Source organism: Mustela nigripes, chromosome 16 (assembly GCF_022355385.1).
Source record: "Mustela nigripes isolate SB6536 chromosome 16, MUSNIG.SB6536, whole genome shotgun sequence".
NCBI classification, from domain to species: Eukaryota; Metazoa; Chordata; class Mammalia; order Carnivora; family Mustelidae; genus Mustela; species Mustela nigripes.
Window position 1 is genome coordinate 34,427,343 of NC_081572.1, and position 16,025 is coordinate 34,443,367.

The following is a 16,025-nucleotide window of genomic DNA, read 5'->3' on the forward strand; positions in this document are numbered from 1 at the left end:
TTAAAAATGTAAGAAAATAGAAAGTACTAGAATGCACTGCTTATAACACTGTTTTGTGAAAGTTTTGTATGGTTGGTTGGGTAAGGAAGTAAGTGTATGTCTGACAGAAGGCAAGAGGCAAAGATTGAACCTGTAGGGTGATCCCCTAAAGTAAATGTTTCTGGACTAGAATAGTCCACTTGAAGAGATGGCAGACAGAAAAAGATGAAGCCTCTTTTCTCCCTTTAGTGCCATGATTATAAATGAGAAACGGTGTTCCTGGGATTGCAGGAAGTCACAGTCAGGGGGAAGAGACAGTTCCTCTTGACCTTGAGAGCTGACTTAGTGAGCTCTTAAGAGTCAACAGCAGCAAAAGGAGGCTGCCTGCAACAGAGACATGTCAAGCTTATCAGGGCTTGGGAATGAGTCCTGGGACTTTTGCCATTGGACATGGGAGAGAGCAAAGAAGAAAGAACAAGGTTTAGCTGAAGACGGAAAGAGTTAAAGTCTAAAGAGAAAACACACTTAATATGTATCCAGGTGTTTATGAAGATTTGTTGGTATTAGGTTCTATCTATCTAGACACAAAACAACTGGAGTAAGTACATGTTTTGCTTATTTAAAAAATTCTATTTTTTCTAGAAAAGGCAATATTGAAAGGAATGTCTGCTAAGCAGGAATTAGTCAGGTTGTTTTGAGGGGGGTGAGAGAGAGAGGAGGGGCTGTGGGAGACAGCATTCCGGGCAGGAGAAATATGTGTGGGGGGCCTGGCGGGCAGAGAGAGCACGTGGGCTCAGGGACCCTCCGGGGAGTTCAGCTTGGCTGGAGCTGGCAACAGCAGTGGGAGAGGAGTCTGGAGACAGGGCAGCAGCTGGTCATGAAGGGCTTTGTACACAGTGAGATGGGGTGGACCCGGACAAGGCCAGGGTTGGGGGAGAGGAAGTATCAGCAGGTGCCCGGGTGAGTGGTTCTGGAGTTCTGGAGAGAGCCATCTTGGAGATTATTTGGAATTAGTCAGTTTAGAGGAGGTAAGGGAGGCCCCAGAAGCAGAGGAGATTGCCCTGTACTGACTGGGGGTGAGGGAAGAAGGCCAAGGCGGGGCTTTGAGAAATATACCTCAGGCCGAAAGGGAAGGAAAACCCAGAAAAGCAAGGGAAGAAAAGGAGCCAGATGCAGAAGGAAAACCAGGAGAGCGAGGCAGAACAGGAGCCACAGGAGAGCACCTTGAGATCATGGGGCATGGCTCATGGTGCCAAAGCCAAGGGTCTGGTGGTGACTTTGGGGAAATAGCTGTTGTGGTTGGGCAGGCTACGGAGGCCGGGACTGTGCCTCCTCTGTGTCAAGAGCGGATGGGAGGCTGTTGTGAGGACGGCTAGGATCTGGGTGCGTGGAGTCAAGAGATCTCTTGAATAATGACCACCATTTTCTCTCTGAGAGTGAGAGACAAGATGGTGGGGTAAGAGACCTGAGAATGGGGAAGTCTGAAATACTAGCCATGCAGAAGGAAAAAGAGATTTCAAAATGATGGACTGAGCACATGCACCATATTAAAAAAAAAAAAAATGAAGGGAAAATATTTAAAAAGGAAACATAAACTCCTACTGGACTAGAGATCTGCGGAATCTTAAGAGAAGGAAATCAGGCCAGAAACGACAGCAGGAGACAGGGACTGTGGCAGAACTGCTCACTTCTAGACTGGATGCAGAATTCATTCACTCAGCAAACAGTGACCACAGGCCTACTATGCACCAGACACTGTTCTAGGTGCCGGTTGCTGGATTCTGTGGGAAATAATGAGCACAAACTGAGAACAGGAGGAGGGGCTACTAGCACAATAGAGAAGGCCTCCCCTGGCTCACTGGAGAGTCAATGCCAGAAATCTGTAGAGGTGCCAAACTGAACCGCTTGGGATTCTCCTTCAGCAACCCAAGTGTCAGAGCAGAACTGGACTGACCTTGATTTGGAGTTTTGCTGAACGGGGACAATGAAAGGCTGACGGGGCAAGGGGTGTGTTAATACTCCAAGACAGCGACTCAGCCAGTTATTTTAGAGCAGATTTGCAAATCACACATGTGATCTAGTTAGAATACCTGGTCAGCAGCCCCCATGGAGGACAGAACTAACACCTGCCTCCTAGATGAACTGTGTTTAAAGACAGACCTTGTCACATGTACATAGAGACCTTAGTAGGATGCTTGCGTTGACTCAGGGGGGCTGGGTGGGGCCCGAGACTGCATTTCTAACCCACTCCCAGGGACAGAGGGTGCTGCGGATTCCCAAACCACTCCTGGAATAGCAAGGCTTAAAGAGAGAAAGAAAAAAAAAAGGTTTTGCTTTACTTTGGGGGCACAGCTAAATTGCCTATGGCATAGCTTACTGGTGAGGTGCTGAAGCTGGCTGACAGCGACATTTTCAGGAATTCAGCAAGCCAAACGACACCATGTTGATGGCCTGACATTGGCCGTAACTCGAGTTTTTACACTACAGAAATGTCCAAATGCTACCCAGCAGGGCCTACCCGCTTCCCTCTGGAAAGCCGGTTGGTAAACAATTCCCAGCATGTCACTAGCGTAGCCTGTTATCACCGTGACGAATGCTCTAAAATGGGCTTCAGTGTTGGGGGGTCACAAGCGCATGCTCTGTTCACACCTTGTTAAAGAGGCCATTGGTCGTGATTGAGAGACTACACAAGGTCCCTGCTGGAAGGTACTGAGGATTGATCATCTCGGTGCCTTGGAGTACCTGACACCAGCAAACACTTATTGTCACCTTATGTGTAGGTCCTGTGAGCCACGGAGAGGAGGACAGTGGTGGGAAGGCAGAGATGGACAGGCTGCTTTGGCAAAGGGAGGCTTGATGACATTCGCATCCAAGGCGCACCGCCTGTCCCAGGCCATTCCTGGGTGCGCAGGGCTGCCCCTCTGAGGCCCTTGGCTGCACCACTAAGCCCGGCACTTCAACTGGAGTTGCACGACGGGACAACTGATTCTCCGCAATGGCAGAGGGAAACGAGTTAATTTCCATAATACCTGCTTTACTGAATGACCCTTCAAATGGAGGCAGATTTTAAAAAACTGATACATTTAATATGGTCAAAAAACCCCAAATGAATCCCTTTTGGTGACAGTTTGGGGAGGAAAATGAAATTCCTCTGCTCAAGAAGGGCATCTCTTATTTTCTGACCTGTGGGTCATGCAGTTTTAATTTCCTCTCTCATCTCTTCTTCTTCTTTTTTAATTTCACAAACCTGCTTAAGGCCACAAAGACACTCCTGAATCCCTCAGCTGTCTGGCAGATGAACTGCTGCCAGGTTTGTTCAGGTTACTGTTTGTGCCAGGGTGAAGTTCTCCAGCTCCGGACCCGGCACCCCTTTAAATCTGCTTGCTGGCAGAGGGGCTCCAAGTACTGTCTGAGGAGAGCAGCCCATGAGCCGTGTGAGCCCCGGCAAGGGTGGCTCCTGGGGAGTGAGTCTGGTGACACCAGGCCCTGGTGGATGTAGCAGGGGCTGGCAGGGAACCGAGGGGTGCAGGGGAAAGGCGGTGCTAGAGGGAACTTTTGGAATGAGAAAAGCTTCCCCCCTTCTTTGAACTTCCAAGGAAAACAGGGTCAGAGCGTCTGTAAATGGCAGAGCCCGCCTCATCTGCAGATGCAGGGAAAAGAACAGGGGCACGGTGGGCTACCATCCATGGTTGGGAGGGCTGGATGATGGGAGAATGAAGGTGTGCACATGTCTGTGCATGTGTGTGCACGAGGGAAGGGGGCATGGCTGGCTGCTGCTTCCAAGGTCTGCATCTCCTCTCTCTCCAGGGAAGAAGGGGGTGTGGAAGGGGGCTGGCCCTCAGAGATGGCTGTCTCCTGCGGCCTAGGGCACTTCTCTATCCCCAGGCACACTCCTTCTCTTCCCTCCTTGAATCCATTCTGTCCATTTGCCTAGTATGGCGCAAGCACTGTGGCCGGGCCCAGAGCTGATGCTGTGGAGGTGGAGAGGAGAAAGATGGGTCTCCCTCCGCTTGGCACAGAACAGGAGGACTGAATGGGAGGTGAAGAAGGGAGGGGAGGAAGAGAGGGAAAAGCTTAACCGCTGACTATCTAGGGGAGGGGGAGGATCCACACGGAAGTGGGACAGACGTGTGATGACGGCGGGCATTTCAAGCCCTGCTAAAAATGGTTGCCTCTCTAAATCTTGCTGATCCTGATTCCTGTCCCAGGTTGTAAGTTTCTCCTCGCTGGGATCCTCTTCCCAGGTAGGCCGGTGCAGTGGGAACGATAATGTTCACAGTAAAGAATAGTCTCCAGAGGCCTTGGGCAAGCAAGAGTGGAAGGCCCATGGCCAGGATCTGCTCGACCCAGTAGGAAGTTCCTGTTGACCTCAGGAATTGGGGAAGAGGCCTGCTGGGCAGTCGTTCTTGGGCCTAAAAGCTGGGCTAGAGAATGCATTAGCCACATAGGAATGGAGAATGAGGAGGTGCTTCGGAAGAAAAGGAGCGGCAGGCTGCGCTGTAATTGTGCGGCGATGGGAGCATCGTGGTCTTTCCTGACTGCATGCTGTGCACGTGTGTGTGCATGTGTGCATGGACACATGCGTGCGTGCACGTGCACATGTATACTGCTTGCTGGCACAGGGCTCACCCATCTTCTAAGGACATCTTCTGACTGCTCTACAGATTCGAGAAGCTGCCCTGGGCTCTGGCTGCCGAGCCTTCTCACAGGCAAGAGCGCAAGGGCAAAGGCAGCAGAAGAAAAGAGTAGCCTGGGGGCTCAAACCAGCTTTGCTTCATGCTTGCTCCCTCCAGGCAGGCAGGCCCCACTGCTACTTGCTAATCCACAAAGCCTCGAGCATGAGAGTATGACGGAAGGTGCGCTGCCTTCCCACTCCATGTCTTAGGACTGCTGAGAACTGAGGGACTCCACAGTTGTTCCTTCCCTTGGAGTAGGTGTCCTTCCAGGAGCCACATGTACAACACAGTTGCATTTGTCACTGCATTTGTGTACATGTTATTCCACGTACGACGGGTCACTGGGTCCCGTGCACTCCTTCACACAGGGCTTTCCAAGACCAGAGACTTCCAAACTGATGCTAGTCAGAATGCTGACCAAAGGAACACACAGTTAGAACAAATGGACACCCTCTCCCGCCAGAGAAGGTCTATGCCAACATGTGCTGGTCCTGACCCCGTCAGGCTGGAAGTGCGAGGCCACCTTTACCTGTTCCGGATCCCACCACGTCCCGGCTCGGCGACTCGGCCATGGCATCGGCGAGCCGCTCCCGGAGGCCTTCCTCTGTGTGCTCCATGGAGGACATGTGCCGCAGTCCAAAGCCCTCTGGCCAGCTCCCACACACCTCTAGCAGGGTCACGCTCCGGTCAAAGGTACCTGTGGCACACATGGGATATCCGGCCTTGAGTGTGTGCTTTCAGAGAGCGGGCCCTTCCTCTGTCTACCCGCCACTAGCCGCCCCCTCCTCACCCCCACCCCCACCCCCACCACGGTCCATTTTGGCTTTTCTTCTCCAGGCTGGATGGAGGAGACACCACCATGAAACCCGTGCTGAGGGCAGCAGCTCATGACGTGAGATCAGACAGGGCAGACTTTCAGGAAAAAGACCTCAGAAACAGGTCAAGGGCAGAGCACCTCTTGGCCAGGTTCAACCCAAACACACCTCTATTTTTCTTTCTTTGAGGCAATAGGCCTTCCCCTAACAGTTCATTTAAAAAAGTGGTACATAGCTTAAAACTTCAAAAAAGTTTTCCATCCCACTCCATCCTCTAACCTGTACCCAACCTCCTCATGTTACATCTGAGGCTCAGATCCAACAGCAGGTTTGTGACAGACCTGGGTCAAGAACGCCCATCACCTGACGCCTCAATCTGGAGCTCGCTCTACTCTGCCGCATGCAGTCCCCCAGCTGCCCAAGGACAGACGGACAAGAGGGGCACCATTTGGGGGACGCCAGCAATGGAGCTGGGTGATAGAATCTCCAGCAAAAATTGTTCCTTAACTTGAAGGCGTGCTCCAGTTCCAAGACGTACATGACGCTGTGCTCGGTGCCAAGATGAGATTTTAGGTGCAAGATCACTTCAAAGTCTAAATTTAAATTCTTCTCCTCTATTATACAGCAAGTCTTCTGTGAAAGCTTAGTTCGTCTACTCTCTCTTGGAAGGAGATTATCGTCATGCTCTGTTGCTTTAAGCACATACCATTTTCCCAGTGATTAGGTAACTGAATCTACTGCATTTATTGGGCTTGGTTCCTGCCAGCACCAGGAAGATGGGGAAAAAATGCAAATGCCAATGTTTCCTAAAGTTAAAAGTACGCACAACACACACTTTTTATCAGGCCTTGCTTCTCCTCTTTGATCAGCCGTCAGAAACTATCTTCCCCAGGCGGGCAGGACTGGGCAGCGTCAGCGCACACTCTCTGCCAATGACAGGTGGTAATAGAGAGGGTGCGAGCCCCAGCCCCGGCAGGCGGCCCTGCCTCTGATAATGGCCAAAGCATCGAGGTGATAACCGTTAGTAAACACTCCGACAGCCGGTGACTCCATACATCAGCAAAGAGGGCCAGATAATCCTGAGCTCTTCTGACCAGACAAAGGCCCTTGGCCAGCCCGCTGGGATTTATATGTGTGGCAAGGGTCACCACTGGCTCCTGAATGTCATCAGCCAAGTTTGGCTTTGATTTATCTCTTGCCTAATTGCAGGGAAGGTTCCTGGTGCTGGGAGGATGGGTAACATCTACAAATGTATCTCCCCAAGAAGAGGCCACCTTGGGACTGGGTTGCCGGGCATCGGCTTGTTGGGTGGGACCCAGGAATGGGGAGCTGCCTGATAGTACCTTCTCTCTTCATTAGCAGGGTCAGGATGGATCTGGGGAGCCAGGAACCAGTGGTGGGGGTGAGGAGCTCTGAGCATCAGCCCTCCAAGGGTCTGAACTGTGCATTCATGCCTTGGCAGTACCAAGCCCAGAGCCAACCCCCGAGAGCATTAGCAATAATCAAAAGTGCCCAGGCCCTAAGGACTGGTGACATACTGATATATGTCACTGATGACATATGACCCACTCTCTAAGTGATGTTAGGTAAGTCCCTCAATCTCTTTTTTCCATCTCTGAAGTAGAACTATTAACTCTGCCTCGAAGGAATGGAAGGTTAAGCCAGGTTCCCACCAGGAGCCGGAGTTCTCCCCTGGTGCTGTCCCACTCTTAGCCGACAAGATCAAGAGCTACAGCGTCATTGCGCATCTGATGACCGGCAGATGAGGGAGTTAGTAATAAAACCTGCGCATCTGATGACCGGCAGATGAGGGAGTTAGTAATAAAACCTGCGCGCTCCCCCACCTTGTAACCGCAGGGCTATGGTGACAGCTTTCTTATGGACAGACATGTCTCAGAGTCTGTCTCAAGAATGGAGATGCCCTTACCTTCTGTCACTTCACAAGAGCAGCGTGCCTGTCCCTAAAAGGTGCTCAGTCAGTGTTAGTACACGCCGTTCTTAGAGGTCAGGGCAGCTGAGCAGACAGCAGGAGCCAAGAGGAAGAAGAAAACAAAATAAGCCAGCAACATGCTATGACAAGAAGGGTGCAGGTAAGAAGGCAGGCCTGATCTACGACAGATGGTAAAGGCCAGGGGAGCATGTGGTATTTTAGGGACAAAACAACAGTAGACATGTGAAAAAGAAATCATGAGCTGGTGGAGAATGGAAATAGAGCTGGACTCAAATGTAGGTTCTCGACATGTATTAACTGTGTAGGTCCGGGCAAGTTCTTTAACTTTCTGAGCCTCTGATTCCATACCCATAAAAGTGGAAAAAAACAGTACAGCCCTACAGGGTTGTTGTGAGAGTTGGATTAGATGAACATAAAAGCAATCCCCAGCACATAATGGGGGTGCTCATGTGCATGTTAGTAACAGCAAATATGTACAACTTTATACCGCTGGAAGCATCATCATAAATATTGCCGATCACAATCCTGAGACTGGTTTATTTATTTATTTTTTATTTTTATTTATTTCTTTGACAGAGACAGAGATAGCAAGAGAATACAAGCAGGGGACTATGAGAGGGAAAAGCAGGCTTCCAGCTGAGCAGGGAGCCTGATGTGGGGCTTGATCCCAGGACCCCAGGATCAGATCCCAGGACCCTGGGATCATGACCTGAGCTGAAGGCAGACGCCTAACAACTGAGCCACCCAGAAGCCCCAATCCTGACATTGTTAACAATTATTATGGAAGAGGGGCTGGAAGCTCTAAGGGATTAAACGGCATGCTCAAGGTCTCGAAGTGACAGATCCTGAACACAGGCTCCTAATTCTTAGTTTGGACTTCATTCTGTCGCTTTACACTCTATTTCTCTTAGCTGCATCTGTAGTGGAGAACTGTTTTCGTTTTTGCTCTTTTTTGTTTAAATTCAGTTCATTAACATATAGGGTATTATTAGTTTCAGAGGTAGAGTTTAGTGATTCATCAGTTGCATAGAAAGAACACCCAGTGCTCATTACGTCACATGCCCTCCTTGATGCCCATCATCCGGTTACCCCATTCCCCCCACCCCCTCCCCTCCAGCAGCCCTCAGTTCGTTTCCTAGAGATAAGAGTCTCTTATGGTTTGTCTTTTTCTCAGACTTCGTCTTACTTTACTTTTCCCTCCCTTCCAGTGGAGAACTGTCATAGGGAGAAATCACCTCTATCTTTCCTAACTTGTTGAGGGCTCTTATCACCTTCAACCAATACCTCTAAAAAGTCTTTTCCACTTCCAACCAGCCCAGCTTCTTTGGAGTATCATGGTAATGCTGACATGTCATCCTGTCTGTTGGATGGCACACAGGAGGGAAAAAACACTGACGGAAGATATATTCTGTTCTCTCTTCACAGGGGCACTGCTGAGGTGGTGTGGGCACGAGGCTGGGGATACAGTGTCCGTCAGAGGAGCACGAGATTGTCTCTACTGTCCTGAGAAGTCCCAGAGAGGACTTATCGTGCTGGATGGAATCTGCACAGACACTCTGTGGTGCCCTCTTCCTTGCCCTTGCCTTCTACCCTGGCCAGCGTGGATGAGGACAGCAAAGGAGATCCTGGACTCTTCTGGGACCGGAGTGAGAGAGAGCTGCAGGTGTGTGTGTGTCAGCAAGGGCTGGGGTTAAGAGGCCAAGCCCTCGGAGAGTGAGGTCATCTCTGCACTCTTAGGCAACTGCACATCGTGTCAGCATTGTCGGCACGGCTATCATTCATCGGGTGGGCCCTGAGAGTCTCGATCAGATGGGCTGGCCCTCTGAGTCCCATTATGGGAGAAGGGTCAGTTTCAAGGGAGAGAAAACACTTAGTGCAGGCTGTTCAAGAAGCACAAAATATACGTACTTAGCAACAAAGATTTTTTTGCTGAAGCAATGCTCTGTGGTTTGCAAAGCCCCCTCACATTTATTATTTCAGTTAACTCACACATTCCTCAAATACTGATTAGCATCCACTATGATATGACTCAAGCACAGCACTGAGGTATGGGGATACAGAGTGAGCCAAAAAAAAAAAAAAAAAAAAAAAAGGTTCATTGTCTTTCACAAAACTCTGAGAAGCAGCAATCGTCACCATTTTACACATTTATATTTTACTGAGGCTGAGGGAGAGAGGTGAGGTAACTTAAGGCCATGGTTTAGATGTGACAGTCTTGCTCTGATGCTTTCTGGGAGTCCCTTCTTTTAGGGCTGCCTCCCACCCTGCTATTCTCTGCACAACATTTTCTAAGATTTGGTTCAAGTCTCACCTGCTTTCTGAAACCCTCAGTAACCAACCAAGTTATAATGAGAGCTGTTCCAGAAAGTCTGTTTGCATGGCAGGTTCTTTACCTTTTGGATGAAGCTGATGAAAGCTCTGAACTTGCCCCCAAAAATGTATGTTTGCATACATAAAATTATGTAAGCAATTTCATAAAATGCTGTAAAGTGATTGCGGTTCTGTATGGTTCTCTGAAGCCCATCTTCGGATCCCAGGTTAATGAGATCATTTCCATGGTGTCATTCCCATCCTGCCTTATGTTGTCTTCATGATTTGCTCTCCAACCTACTTTAGAAGCTCCTCGAGGGCATGGATTCCTCCATAACCCATAAGTCTGTAATAAGTATAGGACTTTGTGCATCACATTTACTCAAGATATGTTTGATTATCAACTGATTGAGACCATCTAAGAAATCTGACAGTCACTTTGGAGTCAATACCTTTTTGGTAGGATCCCGGTGCCTAAACATCTAGGGCTGGGATTAGGAGGAATAAGCTAGAGGTAGGCAGAAAAGGGAGCTAAAGTGAAACAACAGGAAGGAAGGAGCTTATAAGGGAGCAGAAAAAAAATGTCACGGTATTATTCTACAGCCTTCTGCATTTATTTTAGACTGGAGACCCCAGGAATTGGAGGAACCGAACAATCTGCCTTGGATGGCACGGAGAGTTGGGCTTGTACAGGTGAGCTTCCCGAATCCTACTTCCCAGCTTGGCATCCTGTGTTACACTTTTTTCCCCAGAGGAGAAATGGGTCAGGTTCTTGGGTTTCACAAACCCATTAAAGACAAGCTGTGACAGCTGGTAAGCCTGCAGCTCCTGGGAAGCCTAGGGGAACATGTGCTCTGTCTTTGGTATACCACTGCTGGGGGGCAACGGAGCCTGAGGGAAAGAGGGGGTGTGGGGTGTGTTCCTTGGAGCTGATAGTGTCTAATCACACCCTAGCTATTTAGAAGATGTGGCACAGCCTTCCCCGTGCCTCAGTCAGGTTTAGCCCAGAATTTGGACTTTGATGAGAGGCTCCCGATCAGATTTCTAGCCTCCAGCGAGGCCAGGTAGCAGATGCAAAACTTGTCATTAAACACAAGCCCTTCTGGGTGAGCACTCACGACAATGATGATGTCCATGAGAACTAAGAAAGGATTCTAGGTGGTGCCTAGAGAGCTTCCAGAGAGCTTCCTTGTCTGTTCTCCAAATTAGCTCACTCAACAGATCTGGAGACTGGTCCTGTGGTGGAGAGCTCCTCTCTGTGTTTCAGGCTGGTTCACACAAGCACAGGCTGAGGACATTAGCTTTATCTGGTACCTGGATGTGGCCGCAGGCATATCTTACTATATCAATACGCACTGTGTTGTGACTAACACAGACTGGTTCACTGTGGGAAGGGGAGAGAATATGGGTACCCTGTCTGTCCCTCTCAATTCCTTAGGGTGGCTCCCAAGGTAACCGTGATCTCACAGCCACAGACACGGTATACAGCTAAGGGGCCTAGAACCCAGCAACCTTTTAAGACTCAGATTATCTAATGGTCACCAAACTTGTGACAGTGTGCCATCTTTATCCAATATTCATCCATTTGGCTGTGGGGTTTGGGTTTAGGTCATTTTTATTTTTCAAATTCAATTCAATTAAATAATTACATTTCTAAAGTAGGCTCCATGTCCAGCGTGGAGTTCAATACAAGGCCTGAACTCATGACCCTGAGATCAAGACGAGCAGAGATTAAGAGCTGGATGCTCAACTCACTGAACCACCAGGTGCCCTGGGGTTAGGTCACTTTTAAAGGGGTACCTGGCTGGCTTAGTCAAAAGAGCATGCAACTCTTGATTTCAGGGTCGAGAGTCTGAGGCCTGTGTTGGGTTTAGAGATGACTTAAATATATAAAACATTTAAAAAAGAAAAGGATTTGTTACTCCAGGTCAGAAGTAAATTGAGCAAGAGAAAGGAAAGGTACCAGCAGCAGAGAAATGCCTTTGCTGATGCTGGCAAGCCAGGAGATGCTGACGTGCCAGATGTGATGATGTTATGCACATCTGTTCTCCCAGGCCGTTGGGGCCACGGCTGGGAAGGGATTATTCATCATTCATCACAGTCCACGAACAGACTGCCCGGTGTGGCCAACATATCAAGCCAGAGGAGAAGAGTTCAACAGTAACTCGGACACCAAGATTTCTTCAATTTAACCAAATAGTTGTTTTGGCAACTACTTTCACAAGTGCCATGTATGATCACAACTCATACTTTCAAGAGGAGGAGACAGACCACAACTCAAGATACCAAGGTTATAACTGGACTTCTTCCATTAACTTTTCTGGACATTCTAGGTCTTAATTTCCCCATTTCTCACATGCACAGTAAATGAGTAACTCCCACAATAGAAGTTCATCACACTGGCATGAATAGCCTCAAATGTAATTAATAATAATACACTAACAGAGCAATGGTGAGATGATGTTTGATGTATCTGGGGATAAAAGGTACCATATTTCATTTTCCATGAACCAGAAAACATAATTAAGCATTCATACCGTAAGTGGGTTCTTTTTTCTTTCTTACTTTATTAAAGATATATGGTAATCATCGGACCTGGGTTCACATGCCATCTCCTGCTATTTTCTCACTCTATGACCTTGGGAAAGTCATTTGGCCTCTTTGGACCTTGGTTTCTCTACCTGCCGTAGTGGGCTGAATTGCATTTCCCCCCAAAATATGCCCACCTCAGAATGGGACCTTATTTGGAAATAGGGTCTTTGCAGACATAATTAAGGATCCAAGATGAGACTATCCTAGAATTAGGGTGAGTCCTAAATCCAGTGTCTGGAATTCCTAATGACAAAAAGGAGAGGAAAATCACCAGACGGAGCAGGAAAAAAACCATGTGATAACAGAGGCAGAGAGACCGGACTTATGCTGTGACAAGACGAGGAATGCCGGGATGCACCAGAAGCTGGAAGAGGTAAGGAAGGTTTCTCTCCTAGAACCTTTGGAGGGACTGTGACCTTGCTGACCCTTAACTTTGAACTTCTGGCCTCCAGAAATCTGAGAGAATAAAATTCTGTTGTTTTTAGTCACCAGGGCTGTGGTAATTTGGCATGGCAGCCCTAGGAAAGGAATACACTTAGAGAACAGGGACATGAAATCTGCCGTCCAGGCTGTTGTGAGCATCTGATCAGATTGTGCATGAAAGAGTGTCAGGTAAAGTCGCACAGGGCCACCTGAACACGGACAGCTACTGTGGGACTACGGGAGCAGTTCTTCAGAGATGTGCTGGGATTCTGAGAAAGGCTTAGAAAGTGAAGACAGTGATCTGGGGACATCTCTAGGCCAGAAGACAGGCACTAGGCCAAAGACACTGGTGTGCAGACTCCATCATTAAAGCTGAGTGGTTCTGTGTGGTGACACAGCAAAGGCCCTTGATGGGAACACCAAGCACAGAAGTGGGTGTGTGGCCCCCACTTCTCTGAGGATGCCTGCAGGGGGCACAGGAGGGCAGGCCAGGTGGCTCTTAGCTCCCAGGTTAGCTCCCTTCCATTCTCGTGATCTCCCTACCTTTCCCTACATCTGAGGGGGATGTTTCAGCTCCTAAATTGTTTAATAAATAAATATGATCATACTCAACATGGGTAAGGATAGAATGAGGGTAAGGAAGAAGGTAAGGGTAAGGAAGGAATGAGACGGACTGGTGCTGGTGGGGAATATTATTGTTATAAACCCCATGAAGGGCAATTTGGCAATACGTACTAAGAGCCTTTTAAAAACATTTCCAACCATGACCTAGGAATTCCACCTCCAGAATTCTAGCCCAAGTAAGTAAGATGCTAACCAACCCTCAGGCATAAAGATGCCCCTTGCCACTTTAACACCGCCTTAAAATAAGGTATTTGTGAGGTAAATCATACTTCCTTCTTGCAGCAGAATATTAGGTAGTCACAAAAAAACATGTTTATAATAGGGGAAATTCTTTAAGATATCATGTCAAATAAAATCAAAACAAAATCGTATAGTTACTATTACCGAGCAATGTAAAGGAAGCGTAGACAAACATTTTTTAAAAAATTCACGATGAAGCATTAATCATGGTTGCCTGGGGGTAGCTGGGTCACTTTATACCCATCCATGTGTTTTCTGTAACTTTGGCAATAAATAAATAAATAAATAAATAAATAGGGGCGCCTGGGTGGCTCAGTGGGTTAAGCCGCTGCCTTCGGCTCAGGTCATGATCTCGGGGTCCTGGGATCGAGTCCCGCATCGGGCTCTCTGCTCAGCGAGGAGCCTGCTTCCCTCTCTCTCTCTCTCTCTGTCTGCCTCTCCATCTAATTGTGATTTCTCTCTGTCAAATAAATAAATAAAATCTTAAAATAAATAAATAAATAAATAAATAAATAAATAAATAAATAAAGCAAGTCAACAAATATGAGGAAAAAGCAGAGAGAGAGAAGAGAGAGAGAAAAAGCCCCGTGCCAGAAACATGTGCACTGGGACACAGACAGTAGCCCCCTGAGGAACATCTGAGTGGAGGGCTTCCGCTGAGCCTGGTCTTGACACGCCTGGGGGGCGGGGGGAGCCTGCAGCTCCACGGCCCGCATCTGACTCCTCTCCCAGTGTCCGCAGCCGGCCGCACGCGATGTTGACTCATCCCTGTGTACATCGGACATATTTTCTTTTAATTTGTGTCAGGAATGTGCACCAACCTGTGTGTGTGAAAACGGCAGAAACAACTTGACCTCTGTACAAATTTCATACAACAGTTCAGAAAGGACCAGAAGAGCAACGCTGGAAGGACTCCAATTTAAAATCAAGTCCCTTTACCTGTCATCTTTGTCCTGCCCGGCCACCCCAGCCCTCAGCCTTTCGATAAACAGGACAGAGCTTGCTAGGAGACACCCTTTCCTGATTGCCAAGGAATGTCTGAGCCCCTCACACATCATTAGGAGGTCACTGAGCCGGGCCCCTGCCTTTTGCCTGGGAGCCCAGGAGATCAGTCATCACTGCAGGGCCCCAAAAGGAGAATTTCAATGGGCTCCCCACTCATAGCAGACCTGGAGGTGCCTCAGACAGAAGAGCTTTCCAAGTCAGGCTGACACTGGCATTTCCCAGACAGGATCCCAGAGATCTTTCCTCCTCTGCTTTGAAACAGAAACCATCAAGATTTCTACCCCTCAAAGTGGGAAGAGAAGAATTGTCTTGCAGCTAGACTGCAATGAAAATATTCCCTGCAGGATGGTCTGCCCTGCTTCTGAGGATGGAGAGAAAATTTACACACGGCGTTCTGTTACAGGACTCTTAGGGTGAGGCTCAGAATACACCACAAGACAAACTATATCCTCGGAAACCTAACATCTCCTTTTTATTCCAACATCTCCTTCAATGGAAAAACTTCATGGAACTGTATCTCTAAACACAAATGAGCAAACAAAATGGGTTTTCCAGAACAGTCCCGCTCCCAAACAAGTCCTGTGATCACATCAGATATGGTGGAAGGCAAGAGAACTAACATTTATTGTTTATTTTGTTCCAGGCATGGCCACTTTATAATACCTTACCTCACTAAAATTGCCCCAGCAAGTCTATGAGGTTGGTGCTGACATTCCCATTTTATAGATCAAGCAACTGAGGCCAAGGAAAGTAAAATTTTGCTCAAGATGACGATGTCAAGGCTACAGTCAAGATTCTGATTCTAGGTCCAAGGCCTGTACTTTCTTCCACTAAAATTCATGCCAAATTTTCATTTTGAAAATATGGCTGCAGAACCAGTAAGGGGATTTCCAGTTAAGCCTTCCTACTGCAGAATTTTTAAGTGGTTCTTAGAGTTGGGCAGTTGGGAGGCCGGACAAAGAACCCAACCCAAACAAATCCTGTGTGTGTCTTAAAGAGACTTCAGTACTCCGCAAATAAGCCAAATTTGAGGCTCTCCACCGAGAACTTTGAAGTCTGAAACCTGGGACTAAGAAGTCTTCTGTTTTTATTAATTAAAGAAGATGTTTCAAAATCATCAGATTTAGCATGATGACTGGACTTCAGATGTGAAACTCAATATACACACAGACATGCATGGCTTGTCCTTTTGGGTTATTTTTGATCTTCCCTGAGGATCTGCATCTCCTCAGATGAGATCTCTCTGCTTCCTGGGCTGGCTGACATGTCTGCAGGCCCAATTTTGCAGGCCTGGGCCCCTGCTGGCCTCAGGAATTTCAAAGGCCAGGGAGAGAAGTGTGGGCAAAGTGGCTCCTACCACCATTTGCTCCTCTAGGCCCCCAAGGCAGTAGCTGTGGGAAAGAAGGGAGG

General features: G+C 48.2%; 1 protein-coding gene across 7 annotated transcripts in view; it reads right to left on the bottom strand.

Moving 5' to 3' along the window:
• Positions 1-16,025, bottom strand: part of BCAS3 (BCAS3 microtubule associated cell migration factor) — a 592,158-nt gene that overhangs the window by 18,279 nt on the left and 557,854 nt on the right. For all 7 annotated transcript variants that reach the window (XM_059378918.1, XM_059378915.1, XM_059378916.1 and 4 more), the window contains one exon: positions 5,185-5,352. In XM_059378918.1, the coding sequence (XP_059234901.1) occupies positions 5,185-5,352 (168 nt within the window). The remainder of the gene's footprint in view (positions 1-5,184; positions 5,353-16,025) is intronic.